Genomic DNA, 16,424 nt, shown 5'->3' with positions numbered 1-16,424 from the left:
TAACCCTTCTATATCAGAACTCCTCCCTAACCCTTCTATATCAGTACTCCTCCCTAACCCTTCTATATCAGTACTCCTCCCTAACCCTTCTATATCAGTACTCCTCCCTAACCCTTCTATATCAGTACCCCTCCCTAACCCTTCTATATCAGTACTCCCCAACCCTTCTATATCAGTACTCCTCCCTAACCCTTCTATATCAGTACCCCTCCCTAACCCTTCTATATCAGTACTCCTCCCTAACCCTTCTATATCAGTACTCCTCCCTAACCCTTCTATATCAGTACTCCTCCCTAACCCTTCTATATCAGCACTCCTCCCTAACCCTTCTATATCAGTACTCCTCCCTAACCCTTCTAGGTCAGTACCCCTCCCTAACCCTTCTATATCAGTACTCCTCCCTAACCCTTCTATATCAGTACTCCTCCCTAACCCTTCTAGGTCAGTACTCCTCCCTAACCCTTCTAGGTCAGTACCCCTCCCTAACCCTCCTATATCAGTACTCCTCCCTAACCCTTCTATATCAGTACTCCTCCCTAACCCTTCTATATCAGTACCCCTCCCTAACCCTTCTATATCAGTACCCCTCCCTAACCCTTCTATATCAGTACTCCTCCCTAACCCTTCTATATCAGTACTCCGCCCTAACCCTTCTATATCAGTACTCCTCCCTAACCCTTCTATATCAGTACTCCTCCCTAACCCTTCTAGGTCAGTACTCCTCCCTAACCCTTCTATATCAGTACTCCTCCCTAACCCTTCTATATCAGTACTCCTCCCTAACCCTTCTATATCAGTACTCCTCCCTAACCCTTCTATATCAGTACTCCTCCCTAACCCTTCTATATCAGTACCCCTCCCTAACCCTTCTATATCAGTACTCCTCCCTAACCCTTCTATATCAGTACCCCTCCCTAACCCTTCTAGGTCAGTACTCCTCCCTAACCCTTCTATATCAGTACTCCTCCCTAACCCTTCTATATCAGTACCCCTCCCTAACCCTTCTATATCAGTACTCCTCCCTAACCCTTCTATATCAGTACTCCTCCCTAACCCTTCTATATCAGTACCCCTCCCTAACCCTTCTATATCAGTACTCCTCCCTAACCCTTCTATATCAGTACCCCTCCCTAACCCTTCTATATCAGTACTCCTCCCTAACCCTTCTAGGTCAGTACCCCTCCCTAACCCTCCTATATCAGTACTCCTCCCTAACCCTTCTATATCAGTACCCCTCCCTAACCCTTCTATATCAGTACTCCTCCCTAACCCTTCTAGGTCAGTACTCCTCCCTAACCCTTCTATATCAGTACTCCTCCCTAACCCTTCTATATCAGTACTCCTCCCTAACCCTTCTATATCAGTACCCCTCCCTAACCCTTCTAGGTCAGTACTCCTCCCTAACCCTTCTAGGTCAGTACTCCTCCCTAACCCTTCTATATCAGTACTCCTCCCCAACCCTTCTATATCAGTACTCCTCCCTAACCCTTCTATATCAGTACCCCTCCCTAACCCTAACCCAGAGGGCCATGGATGAGGTCTAAGATAAATATATACAGTGCCTTGCGAAAGTATTCGGCCCCCTTGAACTTTGCGACCTTTTGCCACATTTCAGGCTTCAAACATAAATATATAAAACTGTATTTTTTGTGAAGAATCAACAACAAGTGGGACACAATCATGAAGTGGAACGACATTTATTGGATATTTCAAACTTTTTTAACAAATCAAAAACTGAAAAATTGGGCGTGCAAAATTATTCAGCCCCTTTACTTTCAGTGCAGCAAACTCTCTCCAGAAGTTCAGTGAGGATCTCTGAATGATCCATTGTTGACCTAAATGACTAATGATGATAAATACAATCCACCTGTGTGTAATCAAGTCTCCGTATAAATGCACCTGCACTGTGATTGTCTCAGAGGTCCGTTAAAAGCGCAGAGAGCATCATGAAGAACAAGGAACACACCAGGCAGGTCCGAGATACTGTTGTGAAGAAGTTTAAAGCCGGATTTGGATACAAAAAGATTTCCCAAGCTTTAAACATCCCAAAGAGCACTGTGCAAGTGATAATATTGAAATGGAAGGAGTATGAGACCACTGCAAATCTACCAAGACCTGGCCGTCCCTCTAAACCTTCAGCTCATACAAGGAGAAGACTGATCAGAGATGCAGCCAAGAGGCCCATGATCACTCTGGATGAACTGCAGAGATCTACAGCTGAGGTGGGAGACTCTGTCCATAGGACAACAATCAGTCGTATATTGCACAAATCTGGCCTTTATGGAAGAGTGGCAAGAAGAAAGCCATTTCTTAAAGATATCCATAAAAAGTGTAGTTCAAAGTTTGCCACAAGCCACCTGGGAGACACACCAAACATGTGGAAGAAGGTGCTCTGGTCAGATGAAACCAAAATGGAACTTTTTGGCAACAATGCAAAACGTTATGTTTGGCGTAAAAGTAACACAGCTCATCACCCTAACCACAAATGATAGTCCCACTAAGCACAAACCAGATGGGATGGTTTATTGCTGCAGAATGCTGTGGTAGCCATGCTGGTTAAATGTGCCTTGAATTCTAAATAAACCACTGACACTGTCACCAGCAAAGCACCATCACACCTCCTCCTCCATGCTTCACGGTGGGAACCACACATGCAGAGATCATCTCACGAAGACACAGTGCTTGGAACCAAAAATCTCATATTTGGACTCCTCAAACCGAAGGACATGTTTCCTCCGGTCTAATGTCCACTGCTCGTGTTTCTTGGTCCAAGCAAGTCTCTTCTTCTTATTGGTGTCTTTTAGTAGTGGTTTATTTGCAGCAATTCGACCACGAAGGTCTGATTCACGCAGTCTCCTCTGAACAGTGAAGCATTTATTTGGGCTAAAATTTCTGAGGCTGGTAACTCTACTGAACTGATCCTCTGCAGCAGAGGGAACTCTACTGAACTGATCCTCTGCAGCAGAGGGAACTCTACTGAACTGATCCTCTGCAGCAGAGGGAACTCTACTGAACTGATCCTCTGCAGCAGAGGGAACTCTAATGAACTGATCCTCTGCAGCAGAGGGAACTCTACTGAACTGATCCTCTGCAGCAGAGGGAACTCTACTGAACTGATCCTCTGCAGCAGAGGGAACTCTAATGAACTGATCCTCTGCAGCAGAGGGAACTCTACTGAACTGATCCTCTGCAGCAGAGGGAACTCTAATGAACTGATCCTCTACAGCAGAGGGAACTCTGGGTCTTCCTTTCCTGTGGCGGTCCTCATGAGAGACAGTTTCATCACAGAGCTTGATGGTTTTTGCGACTGCACTTGAAGAAACTTTCAAAGTTCTTGAAATGTTCCGCATTGACTGACCTTCATGTCTTAAAGTAATGATGGACTGTCATTTCTCTTTGCTTATTTGAGCTGTACTTGCCATAATATGGACTTGGTCTTTAACCAAATAGGGCTATCTTCTGAATACAACCCCTACCTTGTCACAACACAACTGATTGGCTCAAACACATTAAGAAGGAAGAAATTCCACAATTTAACAAAGCACACCTGTTAATTGAAATGCATTCCAGGTGATTACCTCATTAAGCTGGTTGAGAGAATGCCAAGAGTGTGCAAAGCTGTCATCGAGGCAAAGGATGGCTACAATCAGGTATAATATAATGGTTTTTCCACAGAGACCACTACAAGACAGAGTACGATAATAAACTTGCTGAGGAGCTGGAGAACATTCGTCTGAAGACCAGCCAGGAGATCGATAGCCTGCAGAGGACCTCAAAGGAGATGTACGAGAGAGAGAACAGGTGAGATTATAGAGATGTACCAGAGAGAGAACAGGTGAGATTATAGAGATGTACGAGAGAGAGAACAGGTGAGATCATAGAGATGTACCAGAGAGAGAACAGGTGAGATTATAGAGATGTACCAGAGAAAGAGAGAGAACAGGTGAGATTATAGAGATGTACCAGAGAGAGAGAGAGAACAGGTGAGATTATAGAGATGTACCAGAGAGAGAGAGAGAACAGGTGAGATTATAGAGATGTACAAGAGAGAGAGAGAGAACAGGTGAGATTATAGAGATGTACCAGAGAGAGAGAACAGGTGAGATTATAGAGATGTACCAGAGAGAGAGAACAGGTGAGATTATAGTGATGTACCAGAGAGAGAACAGGTGAGATTATAGAGATGTACCAGAGAGAGAGAGAGAGAACAGGTGAGATTATAGAGATGTACCAGAGAGAGAACAGGTGAGATTATAGAGATGTACCAGAGAGAGAGAGAGAGAACAGGTGAGATTTTAGAGCTGTACCAGAGATAGAGAGAGAGAGAGAACAGGTGAGATTATAGATAAGTACCAGAGAGAGAGAGAGAGAGAAAAGGTGAGATTATAGAGATGTACCAGAGAGAGAGAGAGAACAGGTGAGATTATAGAGATATACCAGAGAGAGAGAACAGGTGAGATTATAGTGATGTACCAGAGAGAGAACAGGTGAGATGATAGAGATGTACCAAAGAGAGAGAACAGGTGAGATGATAGAGATGTACCAGAGAGAGAGAGAGAACAGGTGAGATGATAGAGATGTACCAGAGAGAGAGAGAGAGAACAGGTGAGATTATAGAGATGTACCAGAGAGAGAGAACAGGTGAGATGATAGAGATGTACCAGAGAGAGAGAACAGGTGAGATTATAGAGATGTACCAGAGAGAGAGAACAGGTGAGATGATAGAGATGTACCAGAGAGAGAACAGGTGAGATGATAGAGATGTACGAGAGAGAGAGAGAACAGGTGAGATGATAGAGATGACCCAGAGAGAGAACAGGTGAGATGATAGAGATGTACCAGAGAGAGAGAGAACAGGTGAGATTATAGAGATGTACCAGAGAGAGAGAACAGGTGAGATTATAGAGATGTACGAGAGAGAACAGGTGAGATGATAGAGATGTACCTGAGAGAGAACAGGTGAGATGATAGAGATGTACCAGAGAGAGAGAGAGAGAGTGAGAGAGAACAGGTGAGATGATATAGATGACCCAGAGAGAGAACAGGTGAGATGATAGAGATGTACCAGAGAGAGAACAGGTGAGATGATAGAGATGTACCAGAGAGAGAACAGGTGAGATGATAGAGATGTACCAGAGAGAGAACAGGTGAGATGATAGAGATGTACCAGAGAGAGAGAGAGAGAACAGGTGAGATGATAGAGATGTACCAGAGAGAGAACAGGTGAGATGATAGAGATGTACCAGAGAGAGAGAGAGAGAACAGGTGAGATGATAGAGATGTACCAGAGAGAGAGAGAGAACAGGTGAGATGATAGAGATGTACCAGAGAGAGAGAGAGAGAACAGGTGAGATTATAGAGATGTACCAGAGAGAGAGAACAGGTGAGATGATAGAGATGTACCAGAGAGAGAGAACAGGTGAGATTATAGAGATGTACCAGAGAGAGAGAACAGGTGAGATGATAGAGATGTACCAGAGAGAGAACAGGTGAGATGATAGAGATGCACCAGAGAGAGAGAGAGAGAACAGGTGAGATGATAGAGATGTACCAGAGAGAGAGAACAGGTGAGATTATAGAGATGTACGAGAGAGAGAGAGAACAGGTGAGATGATAGAGATGACCCAGAGAGAGAACAGGTGAGATGATAGAGATGTACCAGAGAGAGAGAGAACAGGTGAGATTATAGAGATGTACCAGAGAGAGAGAACAGGTGAGATTATAGAGATGTACGAGAGAGAGAGAGAACAGGTGAGATGATAGAGATGACCCAGAGAGAGAACAGGTGAGATGATAGAGATGTACCTGAGAGAGAACAGGTGAGATGATAGAGATGTACCAGAGAGAGAGAGAGAGAGTGAGAGAGAACAGGTGAGATGATATAGATGACCCAGAGAGAGAACAGGTGAGATGATAGAGATGTACCAGAGAGAGAACAGGTGAGATGATAGAGATGTACCAGAGAGAGAACAGGTGAGATGATAGAGATGTACCAGAGAGAGAACAGGTGAGATGATAGAGATGTACCAGAGAGAGAGAGAGAGAACAGGTGAGATGATAGAGATGTACCAGAGAGAGAACAGGTGAGATGATAGAGATGTACCAGAGAGAGAGAGAGAGAACAGGTGAGATGATAGAGATGTACCAGAGAGAGAGAGAGAACAGGTGAGATGATAGAGATGTACCAGAGAGAGAGAGAGAGAGAACAGGTGAGATTATAGAGATGTACCAGAGAGAGAGAACAGGTGAGATGATAGAGATGTACCAGAGAGAGAGAACAGGTGAGATTATAGAGATGTACCAGAGAGAGAGAACAGGTGAGATGATAGAGATGTACCAGAGAGAGAACATTTGAGATGATAGAGATGCACCAGAGAGAGAGAGAGAACAGGTGAGATGATAGAGATGTACCAGAGAGAGAGAACAGGTGAGATTATAGAGATGTACGAGAGAGAGAGAGAACAGGTGAGATGATAGAGATGACCCAGAGAGAGAACAGGTGAGATGATAGAGATGTACCAGAGAGAGAGAGAACAGGTGAGATTATAGAGATGTACCAGAGAGAGAGAACAGGTGAGATTATAGAGATGTACGAGAGAGAGAGAGAACAGGTGAGATGATAGAGATGACCCAGAGAGAGAACAGGTGAGATGATAGAGATGTACCAGAGAGAGAGAGAACAGGTGAGATTATAGAGATGTACCAGAGAGAGAGAACAGGTGAGATTATAGAGATGTACGAGAGAGAGAGAGAACAGGTGAGATGATAGAGATGACCCAGAGAGAGAACAGGTGAGATGATAGAGATGTACCAGAGAGAGAGAGAACAGGTGAGATTATAGAGATGTACCAGAGAGAGAACAGGTGAGATGATAGAGATGTACCTGAGAGAGAACAGGTGAGATGATAGAGATGTACCAGAGAGAGAACAGGTGAGATGATAGAGATGTACCAGAGAGAGAGAGAGAGAACAGGTGAGATGATAGAGATGTACCAGAGAGAGAGAGAGAGAGTGAGAGAGAACAGGTGAGATGATATAGATGACCCAGAGAGAGAACAGGTGAGATGATAGAGATGTACCAGAGAGAGAACAGGTGAGATGATAGAGATGTACCAGAGAGAGAACAGGTGAGATGATAGAGATGTACCAGAGAGAGAACAGGTGAGATGATAGAGATGTACCAGAGAGAGAGAGAGAGAACAGGTGAGATGATAGAGATGTACCAGAGAGAGAACAGGTGAGATGATAGAGATGTACCAGAGAGAGAGAGAGAGAACAGGTGAGATGATAGAGATGTACCAGAGAGAGAGAACAGGTGAGATGATAGAGATGGAACAGAGAGAGAACAGGTGAGATGATAGAGATGGAACAGAGAGAGAACAGGTGAGATGATAGAGATGTACCAGAGAGAGAGAACAGGTGAGATGATAGAGATGACCCAGAGAGAGAGAGAGAACAGGTGAGATGATAGAGATGACCCAGAGAGAGAGAGAGAACAGGTGAGATGATAGAGATGACCCAGAGAGAGAACAGGTGAGATGATAGAGATGACCCAGAGAGAGAGAGAGAGAACAGGTGAGATGATAGAGATGACCCAGAGAGAGAGAGAGAACAGGTGAGATGATAGAGATGACCCAGAGAGAGAACAGGTGAGATGATAGAGATGGAACAGAGAGAGAGAACAGGTGAGATGATAGAGATGACCCAGAGAGAGAACAGGTGAGATGATAGAGATGACCCAGAGAGAGAACAGGTGAGATGATAGAGATGTACCAGAGAGAGAGAAAGAACAGGTGAGATGATAGAGATGACCCAGAGAGAGAACAGGTGAGATGATAGAGATGACCCAGAGAGAGAACAGGTGAGATGATAGAGATGACCCAGAGAGAGAACAGGTGAGATGATAGAGATGACCCAGAGAGAGAACAGGTGAGATGATAGAGATGCTGCCCTTGTCCTCCAGAGGGAACCCTTTCACTGTGTTCTGAATACAGTGCTGTACTTCACTCAGACCAGGTATTCAGATATTCAACAAATTGTGTGATTCAGTGCCCCTAAAAATGCACCTTATTCCCTATTTAGTGCCCTTGTCGAAAGTAGTGCGCTATGCACCCTATTCGATAGTAGTGCGCTATGCACCCTATTCGATAGTAGTGCGCTATGTACCCTATTCGATAGTGCACTACTTTTGACTAGGACCCATAGGTACCATTTGAGACAGTTTGATTGGGAGACTTTTATTTATATATTTGTTTTTTTACTTGAAGTCGATTGTTTGTTAATTCTGCATGGGTTTTAATTCGTACTGCTTCTGTCTGTCCTCTAGGAACCTCCGTGAGACGCGGGACAACGCAGTGCTGGAGAAGGACAGAGCGACGACGGCAGAGAGAGAGACACAGGCCAGATACGACCAGCTACTAGAACAGTAAGAGACACAGGCCAGATACGACCAGCTACTAGAACAGTAAGAGACACAGGCCAGATACGACCAGCTACTAGAACAGTAAGAGACACAGGCCAGATACGACCAGCTACTAGAACAGTAAGAGACACAGGCCAGATACGACCAGCTACTAGAACAGTAAGAGACACAGGCCAGATACGACCAGCTACTAGAACAGTAAGAGACACAGGCCAGATACGACCAGCTACTAGAACAGTAAGAGACACAGGCCAGATACGACCAGCTACTAGAACAGTAAGAGAGAGAGAGAGACGGAATACTACCAGCTACTAGAACAGTAAGAGAGAGAGACCATATACTACCAGCTACTAGAACAGTAAGAGAGAGAGACCAGATACGACCAGCTACTAGAACAGTAAGAGAGAGAGAGACCAGATACTACCAGCTACTAGAACAGTAAGAGAGAGAGACCAGATACTACCAGCTACTAGAACAGTAAGAGAGAGAGACCAGATACTACCAGCTACTAGAACAGTAAGAGAGAGAGACCAGATACTACCAGCTACTAGAACAGTAAGAGAGAGACCAGATACTACCAGCTACTAGAACAGTAAGAGAGAGAGAGACCAGATACGACCAGCTACTAGAACAGTAAGAGAGAGAGAGACCAGATACGACCAGCTACTAGAACAGTAAGAGAGAGAGAGACCAGATACTACCAGCTACTAGAACAGTAAGAGAGAGAGACCAGATACTACCAGCTACTAGAACAGTAATAGAGAGAGACCAGATACTACCAGCTACTAGAACAGTAAGAGAGAGAGACCAGATACTACCGACTACTAGAACAGTAAGAGAGAGAGACCAGATACTACCAGCTACTAGAACACTAAGAGAGAGAGACCAGATACTACCAGCTACTAGAACAGTAAGAGAGAGAGAGACCATATACTACCAGCTACTAGAACAGTGAGAGAGAGAGAGAGAGAGAGACCATATACTACCAGCTACTAGAACAGTGAGAGAGAGAGAGAGAGACCATATACTACCAGCTACTAGAACAGTAAGAGAGAGAGACCAGATACTACCAGCTACTAGAACAGTAAGAGAGAGAGACCAGATACTACCAGCTACTAGAACAGTAAGAGAGAGAGACCAGATACTACCAGCTACTAGAACAGTAAGAGAGAGACCAGATACTACCAGCTACTAGAACAGTAAGAGAGAGAGAGACCAGATACTACCAGCTACTAGAACAGTAAGAGAGAGAGACCAGATACTACCAGCTACTAGAACAGTAAGAGAGAGACCAGATACTACCAGCTACTAGAACAGTAAAAGAGAGAGAGAGACCAGATACTACCAGCTACTAGAACAGTAAGAGACACAGGCCTTATACGACCAGCTACTAGAACAGTAAGAGAGAGAGAGACCAGATACGACCAGCTACTAGAACAGTAAGAGAGAGAGAGACCAGATACTACCGACTACTAGAACAGTAAGAGAGAGAGACCAGATACTACCAGCTACTAGAACAGTAAGAGAGAGAGACCAGATACTACCAGCTACTAGAACAGTAAGAGAGAGAGACCAGATACTACCAGCTACTAGAACAGTAAGAGAGAGAGAGACCAGATACTACCAGCTACTAGAATGGTAAGAGAGAGAGAGACCATATACTACCAGCTACTAGAACAGTAAGAGAGAGAGACCAGATACTACCAGCTACTAGAACAGTAAGAGAGAGAGAGACCAGATACTACCAGCTACTAGAATGGTAAGAGAGAGAGAGACCATATACTACCAGCTACTAGAACAGTAAGAGAGAGAGAGACCAGATACTACCAGCTACTAGAACAGTAAGAGAGAGAGACCAGATACTACCAGCCTGGTTCCAATACAATAGTTAGTGTGCCGGTTTAGATTCAGTTTTGCCTTTTTCGACTAAAACGACTAAGTTCATGTTGAAGGGGGTGGATTGTCTGAACCAGCACTCTCTGATACACTTGATGCATACAGGCCCTGGTCTATATATATACATACAGGCCCTGGTCTATATATATATACATACAGGCCCTGGTCTATATATATATACATACAGGCCCTGGTCTATATATATATACATACAGGCCCTGGTCTATATACATACATACAGGCCCTGGTCTATATATATATATATACATACAGGCCCTGGTCTATATATATACATACAGGCCCTGGTCTATATATATATATACATACAGGCCCTGGTCTATATATATACATACAGGCCCTGGTCTATATATATATATATACATACAGGCCCTGGTCTATATATATATATACATACATACAGGCCCTGGTCTATATATATATATACATACAGGCCCTGGTCTATATACATACATACAGGCCATGGTCTATATATATATACATACAGGCCCTGGTCTATATATATACATACAGGCCCTGGTCTATATATATATATACATACAGGCCCTGGTCTATATATATATATACATACATACAGGCCCTGGTCTATATATATACATACAGGCCCTGGTCTATATATATATATACATACAGGCCCTGGTCTATATATATATATATACATACATACAGGCCCTGGTCTATATATATACATACATACAGGCCCTGGTCTATATATATATATACATACAGGCCCTGGTCTATATATATATATACATACAGGCCCTGGTCTATATATATACATACATACAGGCCCTGGTCTATATATATATATATATATATATATATATATACATACAGGCCCTGGTCTATATATATACATACAGGCCCTGGTCTATATACATACATACAGGCCCTGGTCTATATATATATATATATATATATATACATACAGGCCCTGGTCTATATACATACATACAGGCCCTGGTCTATATATATATATATATACATACAGGCCCTGGTCTATATATATATATATACATACAGGCCCTGGTCTATATATATACATACAGGCCCTGGTCTATATATATACATACAGGCCCTGGTCTATATATATATACATACAGGCCCTGGTCTATATATATATATACATACAGGCCCTGGTCTATATATATATATATATATATACATACAGGCCCTGGTCTATATATTTATACATACAGGCCCTGGTCTATATATATACATACAGGCCCTGGTCTATATATATATATACATACAGGCCCTGGTCTATATATATATACATACAGGCCCTGGTCTATATATATATATACATACAGGCCCTGGTCTATATATATATACATACAGGCCCTGGTCTATATATATATACATACAGGCCCTGGTCTATATATATATACATACAGGCCCTGGTCTATATATATATATACATACAGGCCCTGGTCTATATATATATATATATATACATACAGGCCCTGGTCTATATATTTATACATACAGGCCCTGGTCTATATATATACATACAGGCCCTGGTCTATATATATATATACATACAGGCCCTGGTCTATATATTTATACATACAGGCCCTGGTCTATATATATATATACATACAGGCCCTGGTCTATATATATATACATACAGGCCCTGGTCTATATATATATACATACAGGCCCTGGTCTATATATATATACATACAGGCCCTGGTCTATATATATATATATACATACAGGCCCTGGTCTATATATATACATACATACAGGCCCTGGTCTATATATATATATATATATATACATACAGGCCCTGGTCTATATATATATATATACATACAGGCCCTGGTCTATATATATACATACAGGCCCTGGTCTATATATATATATACATACAGGCCCTGGTCTATATATATATACATACAGGCCCTGGTCTATATATATACATACAGGCCCTGGTCTATATATATACATACAGGCCCTGGTCTATATATATATATACATACAGGCCCTGGTCTATATATATACATACAGGCCCTGGTCTATATATACATACATACAGGCCCTGGTCTATATATATACATACATACAGGCCCTGGTCTATATATATATATACATACAGGCCCTGGTCTATATATATATACATACAGGCCCTGGTCTATATATATATATACATACAGGCCCTGGTCTATATATATATACATACAGGCCCTGGTCTATATATATATATATACATACAGGCCCTGGTCTATATATATATATACATACATACAGGCCCTGGTCTATATATATATATACATACATACAGGCCCTGGTCTATATATACATACAGGCCCTGGTCTATATATATATATATATATATACATACAGGCCCTGGTCTATATATATATATATACATACATACAGGCCCTGGTCTATATATATATATACATACATACAGGCCCTGGTCTATATATATATATACATACATACAGGCCCTGGTCTATATATATATATACATACATACAGGCCCTGGTCTATATATACATACAGGCCCTGGTCTATATATATATACATACAGGCCCTGGTCTATATATATATACATACATACAGGCCCTGGTCTATATATATATATATATATATACATACAGGCCCTGGTCTATATATATACATACAGGCCCTGGTCTATATATATATATACATACATACAGGCCCTGGTCTATATATACATACATACAGGCCCTGGTCTCTATATATATACATACATACAGGCCCTGGTCTATATATATATACATACAGGCCCTGGTCTATATATATACATACAGGCCCTGGTCTATATATATATACATACAGGCCCTGGTCTATATATATACATACAGGCCCTGGTCTATATATATACATACAGGCCCTGGTCTATATATATATACATACAGGAGAGATATGCTCAATGAGTGACATGTCTGGGAGGAGAGATATGCTCAATGAGTGAGTAGAGATATGCTCAATGAGTGAGTAGAGATATGCTCAATGAGTGAGTAGAGATATGCTCAATGAGTGAGTAGAGATATGTTCAATGAGTGACATGTCTGGGAGGAGAGATATGCTCAATGAGTGAGTAGAGATATGCTCAATGAGTGAGTAGAGACATGCTCAATGAGTGAGTAGAGATATGTTCAATGAGTGAGTAGAGATATGCTCAATGAGTGAGTAGAGATATGCTCAATGAGTGAGTAGAGACATGCTCAATGAGTGAGTAGAGATATGCTCAATGAGTGAGTAGAGATATGCTCAATGAGTGAGTAGAGATATGTTCAATGAGTGAGTAGAGATATGCTCAATGAGTGAGTAGAGATATGCTCAATGAGTGAGTAGAGATATGTTCAATGAGTGAGTAGAGATATGCTCAATGAGTGAGGAGAGATATGCTCAATGAGTGAGTAGAGACATGCTCAATGAGTGTCATGTCTGGGAGGAGAGATATGCTCAATGAGTGAGTAGAGATATGTTCAATGAGTGACATGTCTGGGAGGAGAGATATGCTCAATGAGTGACATGTCTGGGAGGAGAGATATGCTCAATGAGTGACATGTCTGGGAGGAGAGATATGCTCAATGAGTGAGTAGAGATATGCTCAATGAGTGAGTAGAGATATGCTCAATGAGTGACATGTCTGGGAGGAGAGATATGCTCAATGAGTGACATGTCTGGGAGGAGAGATATGCTCAATGAGTGTCATGTCTGGGAGGAGAGATATGCTCAATGAGTGAGTAGAGATATGTTCAATGAGTGACATGTCTGGGAGGAGAGATATGCTCAATGAGTGAGTAGAGATATGCTCAATGAGTGAGTAGAGATATGTTCAATGAGTGACATGACTGGGAGGAGAGATATGCTCAATGAGTGAGTAGAGATATGCTCAATGAGTGACATGACTGGGAGGAGAGATATGCTCAATGAGTGAGTAGAGATATGCTCAATGAGTGAGTAGAGATATGCTCAATGAGTGAGTAGAGATATGCTCAATGAGTGACATGACTGGGAGGAGAGATATGCTCAATGAGTTGACATGTCTGGGAGTAGAGACATGCTCAATGAGTGACATGACTGTTGAGTTCGCAGGCCATGGGAGTCTTCATTTTTAGCTTCTGAGAATTGTATATAAATCCTTGCGACACGTGGCCGTGCATTATCATGTTGAGACATGAGGTGATGGCGGTGGATGAATGGCACGACAACGGGGCCTCAGGATCTCGCCACGGTATCTCTGTGTGCGTTCAAATTGCCACCTATAAAATATAACAGTGTTCGTTGTCCGTAGCTCATGCCTGCCCATCACCATAACCCCGCCGCCACCACGGGGCGCTCTGTTCACAACGTTGACGTCAGCAAACCGCTCGCTGACACCAAGCCGTTCACGTGGTCTGCAGTTGTGAGGACGGTTGGACATACTTCCAAATTCTCTAAAAATATCATTGTCCGCAGCTTGTGGCGGAGAAATTAACATGAAATTAACATGAAATTAACATGAAATTCTCCGGCAACAGCTCTGGTGAACATTCCTGCCGTCAGCATGCTAAGTGCCGCTCCCTCAAAACCACTGTCCTCTGTGGGCGTTGTGTTGTGTGACGACAACTGCACATTTTAAAGTGGCCTTCCACTGTCCCCCAGCACAAGGCGCACCTGTGTAACGATCATGCCGTTTTCATCAGCGTCTTGATACACTACACCTGTCAGGTGGATGGATCATCTTGGCAAAGGAGAAATGCTCACTAACAGGGATGTAAACAAATTTGTGCAAAACATTTTGAGAGAATTAAGCTTTTTGTGCGTATGGAACATTTCTGTGAACTTTTATTTCAGCTCGTGAAACATGGGACCAACACTTTTTAACGTTGCTTTTAAATCAAAATCAAAATGTATTTGTCAAATGCTCCCGAGTACAACAGGTGTAGGTAGACCTTACAGTGAAATGCTGAATACAACAGGTGTTGTAGACCTCACAGTGAAATGCTGAATACAACAGGTGTAGTAGACCTTACAGTGAAATGCTGAATACAACAGGTGTAGTAGACCTCACAGTGAAATGCTGAATACAACAGGTGTAGGTAGACCTCACAGTGAAATGCTGAATACAACAGGTGTAGGTAGACCTTACAGTGAAATGCTGAATACAACAGGTGTAGTAGACCTCACAGTGAAATGCTGAATACAACAGGTGTAGTAGACCTTACAGTGAAATGCTGAATACAACAGGTGTAGTAGACCTCACAGTGAAATGCTGAATACAACAGGTGTAGGTAGACCTCACAGTGAAATGCTGAATACAACAGGTGTAGGTAGACCTTACAGTGAAATGCTGAATACAACAGGTGTAGTAGACCTGAATACAACAGGTGTAGTAGACCTCACAGTGAAATGCTGAATACAACAGGTGTAGGTAGACCTTACAGTGAAATGCTGAATACAACAGGTGTAGTAGACCTTACAGTGAAATGCTGAATACAACAGGTGTAGTAGACCTCACAGTGATATGCTGAATACAACAGGTGTAGTAGACCTCACAGTGAAATGCTGAATACAACAGGTGTAGTAGACCTTACAGTGAAATGCTGAATACAACAGGTGTAGTAGACCTCACAGTGAAATGCTGAATACAACAGGTGTAGTAGACCTTACAGTGAAATGCTGAATACAACAGGTGTAGTAGACCTCACAGTGAAATGCTGAATACAACAGGTGTAGTAGACCTCACAGTGAAATGCTGAATACAACAGGTGTAGTAGACCTGAATACAACAGGTGTAGTAGACCTCACAGTGAAATGCTGAATACAACAGGTGTAGTAGACCTTACAGTGAAATGCTGAATACAACAGGTGTAGTAGACCTCACAGTGAAATGCTGAATACAACAGGTGTAGTAGACCTCACAGTGAAATGCTGAATACAACAGGTGTAGTAGACCTCACAGTGAAATGCTGAATACAACAGGTGTAGTAGACCTTACAGTGAAATGCTGAATACAACAGGTGTAGTAAACCTCACAGTGAAATGCTTACTTACAAGTCCTTAACCAACAATGCTGTTTCAAAAACATGAATACGAGTAAGAAATCCAAGTAACAAGTAGTTAT

At 42.4% G+C, this 16,424-nt stretch overlaps 1 protein-coding gene across 1 annotated transcript in view; it reads left to right on the top strand.

The window, feature by feature from the left end:
• The window catches only part of pibf1 (progesterone immunomodulatory binding factor 1), a 104,809-nt gene that overhangs the window by 25,085 nt on the left and 63,300 nt on the right, over nt 1–16,424 (top strand). Inside the window, exons 8-9 of the mRNA XM_064958695.1 lie at nt 3,676–3,801; nt 8,327–8,425. Coding sequence (XP_064814767.1) covers nt 3,676–3,801; nt 8,327–8,425 — 225 coding nt within the window. The remainder of the gene's footprint in view (nt 1–3,675; nt 3,802–8,326; nt 8,426–16,424) is intronic.

The sequence above is a fragment of the Oncorhynchus masou genome, unplaced genomic scaffold (genome assembly GCF_036934945.1).
Source record: "Oncorhynchus masou masou isolate Uvic2021 unplaced genomic scaffold, UVic_Omas_1.1 unplaced_scaffold_1326, whole genome shotgun sequence".
Classification (NCBI taxonomy): domain Eukaryota; kingdom Metazoa; phylum Chordata; class Actinopteri; order Salmoniformes; family Salmonidae; genus Oncorhynchus; species Oncorhynchus masou.
Note: the sequence above shows the minus strand (reverse complement) of the source record. Positions and strands in the feature narration are given on the sequence as shown.